General features: G+C 42.3%; 1 protein-coding gene across 1 annotated transcript; it reads left to right on the plus strand.

The window, feature by feature from the left end:
• Positions 1–1032: 1032 nt before the first annotated feature.
• LOC144724404 (CDGSH iron-sulfur domain-containing protein 1-like) lies at positions 1033–10878 on the plus strand. The gene is made up of 3 exons (XM_078603499.1): positions 1033–1152; positions 6272–6492; positions 8714–10878. The coding sequence occupies exons 1-3, from the start codon at positions 1137–1139 to the stop codon at positions 8804–8806; spliced, it is 330 nt and encodes a 109-aa protein (XP_078459625.1). The 5' UTR covers positions 1033–1136; the 3' UTR covers positions 8807–10878.
• Positions 10879–11377: the final 499 nt, after the last annotated feature.

Below are 11377 nucleotides of genomic sequence, written 5' to 3' on the forward strand. Positions count from 1 at the left end.
AACTGTAGCGTGTATTAATACAATTAGAATGCATTCTTATGGGGTAACTGTAGCGTTTATTAATAAAATTAGAATGCATTTTCATGGGGTAACTGTAGTATTTATTAATCAAATTAGAATGCATTCTTATGGGGTAACTGTAGTGTTTATTAATAACATTAGAATGCATTCTTATGGGCTAACTATAGTGTTTATTATTAAAATTAGAATGCATTCTTATGGGGTAACTGTAGTGTTTATTAATTAAATTAGAATGCATTTTCATGGGGTAACTGTAGTGTTTATTATTAAAATTAGAATGCATTCTTATGGGGTAACTGTAGTGTTTATTAATAAAATTAGAATGCATTTTCATGGGGTAACTGTAGTGTTTATTAATAAAATTTGAATGCATTCTTATGGGGTAACTGTAGTGTTTATTAATAAAATTAGAATGCATTTTCATGGGGTAACTGTAGTGTTTATTATTAAAATTAGAATGCATTCTTATGGGGTAACTGTAGTGTTTATTAATAAAATTAGAATGCATTTTCATGGGGTAACTGTAGTGTTTATTAATAACATTTGAATGCATTTTCATGGGGTAACTGGGGTATTTATTAATACAATTTGAATGCATTTTCATGGGGTAACTGTAGTGTTTATTAATAAAATTAGAATGCATTCTTATGGGGTAACTGTAGTGTTTATTAATAAAATTAGAATGCATTTTCATGGGGTAACTGTAGTGTTTATTAATAACATTTGAATGCATTTTCATGGGGTAACTGGGGTATTTATTAATACAATTTGAATGCATTTTCATGGGGTAACTGTAATGTTTATTAATAAAATTAGAATGCATTCAAGCGGGTTAATTAGAGTGCTCACTAATCCGATCCAAATTCCTCTATCCGCCAATCCCCGCCAACTCCGAGGTTGCGTTGAAGGCGAATGACGCGTGACGTCACCGACATCAACAAACAGCTCGTCGGACCAATCAGCGTCGCCCTAGGCTCTGACGCGTGGCTCTCGTCGACCAATCGCGTGCGAGGGAGGCAATTGACGTGCGTCCTTCAGCCCCGGGCGACAGCAGCAGCGGTAGCATCGGCCGCATCGTCGTCGTCGTCGTCCGAGGCAGGGAAGGAGACGGAGCCATGAATTCGTTGCGAGGTGAGCACAGCGGACGTCGCCGCCGCCCCCCCCTCTTCTTCGTCGCGGCGCAGCGTTCCGAGTCGTGCCGCGCAGTGGCTTCGGACAGGGGTCAAGCCGAGACTAGGCCGCGCCTGAGACCTCGGTCTTGCCTAGAATCCCCGCCCCGTTGAGGGCGACGGCGTAGGAGGTCACGGTCGGGATCCCCGGTGGGGTCTTTGGCTACTTAATAGGGATTCTCTATCGAGATTTTCTGTGTGTGTGTGTCTAATATATGTGTAGCTTTTTGCCACGGTAGTTGCGCATAGGGCCAAGACGCAACAAACCCGCGATTAAAACCGCAATGATTAAACAGTGAACGCGTTCGTGGAATTTAAGAAGATTATCAGAAAGTTTTGACAACGAGACGACGGGAGGGAATTAAAAAGAGTGGATCAGTGCCGAGGGAACGAGCCGAAAGAGGGAACGAGCCGAAAGTCGAGACGCGCCGTGACCTGCAGTCTATAAATGTGTCGTTAAACCCGCCACCACCCGACACATTAAATTAGATCACATAACATGTCATTTCGTTACTAGTGCAGCACTAGCCGTTGTGTTGGAGAGCAAAGCCCCCTAATTTACAATCTTGAGGACGACGTTTCGCCAGTGATTACAACTAGCTTCATCAGGCGACAGACAGATTTGTGGAGAAATCCTCCAGTTTCGTTCCTTTAATAGAGGGGTAGATGTGATGACATCGCTTGTGATGAAGGTTGTTGTAATTACTGGCGAAACGTCGTACTTAGATTGTAAATGGTGTGGCTTTGTTCTCCAACACACCGGTGTTGCTGTACTAGTAACGAATTGGCGTGTTCTGTTTACGTGACAAACCTTCACTATTTGGATGTGGCGGGTTTAACGACACATATTTACGCGATCTAACCCCAACAAAAAAACATGCATTATGGATTATATTGTTCGCGAAAGCCTTACGACGTGTTTAAATGACTTGCAGTGTTGGTGATTGTGACGCCGTTGTGTGCGAGACGAAACGGCTCTGGTAGACCCGAGTCATGCTTCCTCAGCATGGGTGGGGGAATCGACGAGTGAAATGTGACCACATTGAGTGCCTGATCATACTCTTAGGTTTTTTCGGTAAAGTCACGTAGGTAAAACATAAAATAATAATAAATGAACATAAATCAATTAAATCACGACGTTTCGGAGGCAACACAAGCTGCCTTCATCAGGTGTAAAAAGGCACAGCAAAATAAGTTGCTGTGCCTTTTTACACCTAATGAAGGAAGCTTGTGTTGCCTCCGAAACGTCGTGATTTAATTGAGTTATTTTATTTTCATTAAAAAAAATTTTCAATAAAGAATTTTCATTTGTTATTTTATTTTTTATTTTATTTTTTACCTACGTGACTTTACCGAAAAAAATTAAGGGTATGAATCATTGCAGTCACGAAAGCTTCAAATCTAGAATGCCTGATCGTCATTTAACCTCACTGCTTTACGTTGAATTCTGTCAATTACAGTGAGGTGGGAACTGGGTGAACCCTCCCCATCCCCCCTCCAGATATGAGAGCAGTATTCATAGGACAACATGAGAGCTACATTCATAATCAACGTTTTTGGGTTAGATCGCGTTATTTATAAATGTGTCGTAACCCTCCACCACCCGACACGGCCAATCAGCAAAAAAGTGTCACGTTGACAAAAGACAAATAGTTCACTACTTTAGCCCACCGGTGTGTTGAAGCGTGAAACGACAACATTTACATTTTGGGCTAAAGCAGTGAACTACTTGTCTTTTTGTCAACTTGACACTTTTTTGCTGATTGGCCGTGTCGGGTGGTGGAGGGTTACGACACATTTATAAATAACGCGATCTAACCCAAAAACGTTGATTATGAATAATATTGGTCGCGAAAGCCTACGTGTTAAAATGAGAGCTACATGGTTTCTCTATTGACGGACCGAGACGGGTAGGGTGGAAAGTCCAGGTATGAGGATCTGGGTTACCCACCAACACATCTAGATACTCCCAACGCAGACCCCCCCACCCTACACAGGACCTTCGATTTAATTTGACAAATGATATCGATGAGTACAATCTAAATTATTGCATAAATACTAAAAAGTGATTCCCTGCTCAAATTAACAAGTGAGGTTGTGCTTATCTCATTACAGCCCTGAATCCAGTGGTGGAAATGCTGTATTCCTATGGTTGGGGCGAGTCAATTTATCGGACAAACACTGTTACTTTAACCACAAGTTGGTACTAATTTTATCGATCGTGGGGGGATTATGGCTGAGTTAATCCCAAACCAGGAATTGAATTCACAACATTATGATTGCGAGCCACTTGCTCTACCACTGAACTATTCTATGTGAATATGCATTATAACTGTTGGAATGTGTTTGTTCAGCATGAGTTAATTGGCATATTAGAGTTAAGTTTCTGAAAGAAAGCAATTCCATGGTGCTTTGGGTAATAAGGGACTAATTTAGTTGGCAGAGCTTATAAAGAGTATGAATTAGCGCAAACATAATAGCACATTTGTTGCATAGCAGAAGTGTTCTCTCTGCATTTGTCGATGGAATTGGAATGTGTTTATGCTCAGTGGTTTTGAATATTTACGTGGATATGCAAGGCCTAAATGTACAAATTGTAATTTGCTAGTGTTTGTATGGGAGAGAATGTTTTCAATGTGTAAGTGCATGTGGCCTTCATCCAGCAGTGGTTTGATCGTGGTTGATTATGACGAAGAGCATTTTGACTCCTCTTATATTTTCACCACCGGGAAATGTTGTCACGTTGCATTTACGTGAATGGTGCTTCTGAAGTGAAAAACCGATAAGGCAACATTGACCTCTGGGGTTATGTCACTACTGTCATGGTTACTGCTCCTGTGAACTGTACTAATTGTTTCCCCCACACCAATGTTGGGGATCGGCCTCGGCAAGGTAAGGTAAGTTACCCTTTTTACCGGGTAAAAGGGTAAAGGTTAAAGGTGTCAACATGCCAAGGGGTAAGGTAAAGGGTAGGGTAAAGGTAGCGCGGAAGAATTACCCGGTAGGGTAAAGGTAGCGCGAAGTATTACCCGGTAAATACCTTGTTTACTGCTCGCTAAAAGCTCCTTGGCGCAGTCCGTACGCCTCCATTTAAAATTTGAATCATCGAGAGTGTTCTATATGAATAAAGTGCTCTACCTAGCATTTACCTGTTGTATTCCTTTTTCATGTGTAGTACCCCAGTAATTACCCTGTAATCGGGTAACTTGTATGGGGTAAGGGTAAAGGTAGGCTCGTTGCATTTGACGATTTGACCTTTTACCTTACCTTGCTAAAGGGTAAAATGTAAGGGTCGAGTGATTGTATTGTGGTAAGGTAACAGGTAGGGTAAAGGTAGGCTCGTTGTTTTTACCTTTTACCTTACCTTGCCGAGGCCTAGTTGGGGACTTGGTCTGCCAGACTGACTGTTGGCTCACCCACACTGTGTTCAACCACCATATTGCAAGGTCACAGCACTCATCTTTCTGCGTCTTCCCTTGTAGTGCTGCCCTGTGGAATTCCAGCCCTTGATCCCTTTTTTTCGGTTCTTGTAACTTTGCACATTCTCAACAAGCGTGTTCACTTTTATACGTTACACTTTCAATTGTGCTGTTTGTTGCTGGGCACTTGGTGTTTGGGCCTTTTGGGACTGTGCGTTGCATATGTGATTTAAAAAAAAACATTGGTACACTATATGCTAATCCAAACAATCTGTGCAGTGGCGTGGTCTCTGTTAGGATATATCACATTTATACCATGTGTGCAATAAATGCTTCAGTCAGTTGGAACAAATTATCTGAAGTTTTTGACATGCAAAACTATGTAAAGTGAGTTACTAACCTCTGCAAACGACCCTATCTGTTCTTGCTTCACAGTGGTGGTGGAAGTATAGTGCTTGTGTTTTAGTTCTGATTTATATTTGCCTCATTGTTGCACTTTATTTGATTTGATTTTGTCATTTTGGTGGTCCAGGTCACTCCTGCAAATGAGACGATCCTGGTTTGTTCAATTGTCACCTGTTTAAATGAAATAAGCTTGTACTTTACGATGGTGCTCATGGTTATACATACCATACACATTGAGGCTAAATTTACACGTGCTGATAAATCGACACAAGCACAAAAGACTGATAAAAAATACTTAACATGTTATGTGCCAACCTGCTTATTTAAATAGCTGTTAAGCTGTACTTCCACTTGCCTCCATGTGACAGATATAATGAGCATGTACTATACCATTCACTACTCCTACCAAACAATGAACATTTAAAGTGATTATAAAGAGGGGTATGTAATTCATAACCCACACTAGCAATTCAACACACTGTCAAAGTTCAGGGTTGCGATTATATTGAAGAGGTGATTTTTGGTAGTAGGTTTTTACCCTTTTAAACTGGTACAAAACTGACACCTTTATTCAAGGCATCATGTTTGCAATAACTACAACACAAGTAGTCAAAAAAGCAAACAAAAAGAAGCAACTCTGATAATGATAATAATATGCACTGTCCTTGAAGTTGATTGGTCCACACTCGAGACGGTCTTCTTTAGAGCCTAGTCCCCATTGGTGTTGGACCAGATGACTACTTGTGTTGTGGTTATTGCAAACATGATGCCTTGAATAAAGGTGTCAGTTTTGTACCAGTTTAAAAGGGTAAAAACCTACTACTATATTTTGCCACTGGTAAAAGAGATCTCATAGTGTAGAGGTGATTTTTCTTAAATTGTACTTCCTCGTTTTTTTCATTTATTGTATTTTTTTTTGTGTCATGTGACGTTTTGTTTACTGCATTCCCCTAAATCTAGCACCATATAATCTCGAAAAGTCCTAATCGATTCTCACACTCATGATTCCACGCGTGTATTATGTGTATAAGAATCAATTTTAGTTGATACACGTGATGCAACGTTACACACCTAGAAATTAAGTCTTAGAACCAGCAGCATGACCAATATAATTGGCTCACACACTTGACGTGAAGTTAGACCAGGGAGCCCACATCCTTTGCAGCTTTTACCGAAAGCAAATGAATCACAAGAACAAAAGATACATTGATTAGCGGCGTTCGGCTGACTTTGCGACGATTCTCCCCACCGAGGCAGATTCCATCTGGCTCAAGATCGCCGCAGGGGTTGGCGGCGTCACGCTCGTGGGGCTGCTGGCTTACCGCGCGTGGCGCGCACCCCCGGGGCGGTGCTGCGCCAAGGCGTGCTGCCGCATCAACCCCTCCATCGACAAGGAGAACCCCAAGGTGGTGCACGCCATGGACACGTCCGACCTGGGCAACGAGTCTGCGTTCTGCCGGTGCTGGCGCTCCAAGAAGGTGTGGTGCCGCGGCGGCGGTGGGGAAGGGTCAACTCGAGTGTGTGTCTGTTTCTTTTTCTTCAGTCAAGCATTTATTGACTTCAGCTGTCATCATGTCACAAGTTGATGTGTTGCGTCTGTCTGAGAACCAGAAGTCGCAAACGGGTTTTGATTCCTTACCCGTACCCGGCCGCACCAGGGTCGCAAATGGGTACCCGTACCCGGCCGCACCAGGGTCGCAAACGGCTACCCGTACCCGGCTGGGTACGGGTAGCCGGGTATCGGGTAGGGTACGGGTATCGGGTACCCGGTTGCGACCTCTGCTGAGAACTCGCGTGTTTGAGGGTGATGCATCAACCCTGCGTGCTAGAGAATGGCCAACCGAAGCAGATATGATCGTTATTTTTTTTGCTGAGTCTTTGCTGCCGTGTCTTTGAGATCGTCAATGAAAGACACTCTATAAATGTAAGCATTGTTACAGTATTAAGATTTTTTCAATCGACTGTTTTAGCGACACACTAGGGGGCAGACTTCCTCACATGTTCTGTTACCGAGAAAGGTGTGTTGCATGGTAGTCAAACTTATTTAAGCGAAAAATCTAATTTAATGTGGTGGTTCTTTGTGCAGTCTTTGATGATGGTGTCAGCCTGGTTATAGATTTAGGCACAACGTGATTGTTTATAAAAATTACGAGGGTAAAATATTAAATTCTGATTTTTATATCCAATTTGAGTGAAATTCTAATTCAGAAACTGCGTTAGACTGGCAGAGCAATGGACATGGGTCGAAAAGCACCTTTCCAAGATGACCTATTTTACATTCCATAAATGATAAAACCGATTCAAATGCGTACTTTAGAGTAATTGGCAAATTAAATGTAACATTCCCCAGTTTAATAATAATCCCCAGAGGGCTGATGTATATTAATAAATATGGATATCCACAGTGTGCATCATATCCTTATGCGTTGGTTAGGAATACCATTTCACCTGCAGGAATATGTCTTGATATTCAGGACTTGTTTTTTACCGAGAGTATGGTAGGTATAAACATAGGGCTTAGATTTCACAAGTTTGCAAAGCAGTGCCGGTCTATTCTAAAACACAGGATACTCTTGGAAGGACGTGTACCCAGCGCCAGCAGTATTATAATTTAGCGCTCTTGACGATAACCTCGTAGTACATTTGGCTGCTGAGAAGTATCGTTGTGGTTTGCTGTGAAGCATCCCAGAGCAGTTGCCTTGACAGATAAACGATTGCTTCGAAGTTGTTTTTATCACCAAATTATAACATTACATTTGCTCAAGAGTAGTACAGAAGCTTAAAGAACAGGATCTTTGGTGGCGAAGATGTTAACTCCCTCGCCTGGCGTGCAGGAAGTCGTGGGTTCGATCCCGACCCGAACGCCCGTCGTGTGCATTTTTCTCTGGATCCTCCGGTTTTTCCCTCCACATTTAGAATAATGCATTGAGAGTATTTCTCTGCGAGTAAATTTCACACGATAAGCCACCTCGTTGAGCTATCATTTGTGGCCAGGTCGCTTCTGAAAAAATAAGTTTACGGCTCAGTGGTAAAATAAATAAATAAAGTTTATTTGTAAAAAAAAACTTTACGCATCCATATTTATATATCTTAATATAATATATCTTAATATACTTTTAAATAATTCCTATGATTAAATCACCAGCAATGCACACAGTGTCATCGGATTTCGGAAACTAAGCAGATTTTAACCTCGATATTACTTGGATGGATGATCACCATGCATATTAACAAGTGTAAGCTACTGTGGGGCTATATTCTGAGCAGGGGCTAATGCAGAAAAATCCATTGTACTGTACTAAGCTCCAATGTCTATGCTCCCTGTCCTCTTTCCCACACTGGCCAGCATGATGTATGATCAATTAACCTCCATAACCTGCACAGCGTGGGGAGGTCCTGATCCAGCAGTGGATTGACGAAAGAGCTGCACATGTGCATGTTCAATATTAGTATATTAAAAAATACAAACATTCGATAAGAGGGATTTTTATTAACTTGTTCTTTGAGCTTCTTGCCAATCTGGAAAGCTACAACATTCCGTTGGAAAAGGTACATTGGCCCCTTGCGTATAGAGTCGATAACGAAACGGAGCACAAACGAGCATGTTATCACCGTGGAATGGTTCTGCATAATAGCTTAAGCCGTAGTGTCTCACATTTGTTCCTGCTTGTGTCGCCCTTGCCTGCCCACCCTCTGCAGTTCCCTTACTGCGATGGGACACACAACAAACACAATGAGACGTCGGGAGACAACGTTGGGCCGCTCGTCATCACGGTCAAGAAGAGCTCATAAGCCCCTCCCTTTGTGCACACGGCCCTCCATCACAAGCCCCTCCCCTCCATCACAAGCCCCTCCCCTCCATCGTTCCTTTCAACCTCAGACCCCTGTATTACTTGAGCCAAACACACAAGTGTGAAACCAAATACACGCTCTCTCCTACTTGCTCTGCACCAGTGGTTGTGCGAGAAACATTGAGGTCCTCAAAGCGCAAGCATTGGTATAGTCCTAAATGCATGCCACTGCTTCCACATTTATCACTGCACACAGCACTTCCCACCGTACTTGGGCCTGTGGAATGCGAAAGCGACGCGAATAGCTTCGCTGTCTTGAGGCAGGTTGAGAAGCGCTGGTCTCAGCCTTCCCTTTTTAACCAGGTCCCTTTGATGCTGCCTGTCGGAGTCCCTCCTCCACAGACTCTTCCTTCCCAATGGATTTTCTGTCGAAGTCTAAGCCTCTCTTCTGTTATGTGCCTTAGTTGCCTTGAATTGTGTTAGGTTTAGGCCTGAAGGTGAAATAGGTCAGTGGCTTACAGACGCGAGCATTTCCACGACCCATGGCACATTGGTTCTCGGCTTTCTGTGTCGGCCCGTATTTCCAGTTATAAAAATTTTCAATTAAATATGATGGCAAGTGTTAATCCGCTTCTTGTTTTTGTGTTAAATTATTTATCCAGGAAGCCACACTTAGTCATTGGACTCTTTTTCAGGAGGGTCCTCCCTTCTTAAGCTAGAGCACAGATTAAGGAGTGAAATTACATTTGAAACAAAGGCCTTAGTCTGATTGGCTCATTAAATGTGCATGTGTGCATCGTGGCATTTTCAATCAATTATAAAACTGAAAGAGAACGTGTATTAAACCGTATTGGCTTGGTGGATAACACACATGATTAAAAAAAAGTATATTTAAAGCAGGGGTAATATTGTAATACCAGTGGCTGGAATTGGTTTTGCAGTATCAGAGTAAATGTTTGGCGTTGCACCCATATAACTTGACTAAGCATGAGGCTTCAATCGTTCGAATGGGTGGGCTCCGTGGCCCTTTCGATTATTCTAAACTAAACTTTTTTTTTATTTTACCAGGTAAGGCCCACTTTAGTATATAGCTCTTTTTCAGAAGCGACTTTGCCACAAATTATAGCCCAACGAAGCGGCTTATCAAGTGGAAATTCATCGCAGCCAAATACTCTAAACGCATGTTGATTCTAATTGTGGAGGGGAAAAACGGAGGACCCGGAGAAAAATCCATGCAAGCACGGGGAGAAAATGCAAACTCCAAATATGCAGCAGGCGTCAGGGTCGGAATCAACCCCACGACCTCCTGTATACCAGGCGAGGTAGTTAACATATCGCCAACGTGGCGGTCGGTCAAGTCAAGACTAACAAGAGCTTAAAGCTGCTCCAGAGCAAGGCCCAAAGGAGTGAAAGTAAAACAGCTGCGATAGTTTCTGTTGCGGTTCGTAGAGTAGCACGTTTAAGGCAACGAGCGACGTGATTTAGACATATAACGTGCCGTATTGATTGGCACAGTACGCCTGTGGCAATCATCTTTAAAAAATGATGGCTGGTGCATCATTTCCTAAAACACTGCTTCCAGTCAATGTGAACGAAAGCTTTAAAACACAAACTGAGCAAGGAATCTCGTATTGACAAAGCAGCTTTCTCACCGTCAAAGGTTTATCCGATGCCAGGACAGGCACACAAACGTGATGGTCCGGTGTTCTGCATGATGAAAGACAATGTTATTTTTATCAGTTTATTTTATGATTAACATTAGCATCGTTAGCGTCACTTTAAATGATTTGCATTCTGAGCTTGAGCCACTTTAAACAAAAATGATAATCTTATCAGGTGTGAAATGCACTGTAGGAGATAACATGTGTATGCACATGATGCACACAAGTCGCCTGAGCAAAAACAAAAATAGAAAAAAAAAAGATCATGTTCAATCTCCAATCTTTAAGATTGGTCCAAATGTTGTACCATGTAAGTTATGATTGTAACATGTACTGTGTTTGCGGCTGCAGTACATGTCTTGTTCTGTGGTTTAGTTTGTATTGCATTTAATAAATGCAGTTTACTCGTGAAGTGTTTACTTTGTAAGTTATGTCTGGGGCATAGCAGTGTTAGGGGACTACTGATATTGCAATGACCTTTGTGTGCGCAGAAAAGCATCACCAGGTCCCAAGACTGTCTTTTCAGGAGGGGCCTGCATTGGGATGTTTGGTGAATACCATTTGTGGGAGGAAATTTGGAGAGAGAAAAACAACACATACGAGAGGGTAATATCAAGGCCAGCAAAGCGCACGAGACCGACAGCCGTTAAATAATAAACAATTAGTAACTCCGTTGGAACCTCATTTGCCAGTAAAAATATGATAATTGTTTTTTTACCCTTCTATCTGGCAACAAAACTGACACCTTTTTTACAAGGAGTCATGTTTGCATAGACCACAATACCTGCAGTCATAATGCAAACAAAAAACATAACTCTGATAATAGATGCACTGTCCTTGAAGTTGATTGGTCCAGGCACGGAGCGCAGGCTGGTGGTTCGTCGTGTGGTCAGCGTGAAGCTTCAGGCAGT

This window comes from Lampetra planeri, chromosome 20 (genome assembly GCF_965212315.1).
Source record: "Lampetra planeri chromosome 20, kcLamPlan1.2.h2, whole genome shotgun sequence".
Classification (NCBI taxonomy): Eukaryota; Metazoa; Chordata; class Hyperoartia; order Petromyzontiformes; family Petromyzontidae; genus Lampetra; species Lampetra planeri.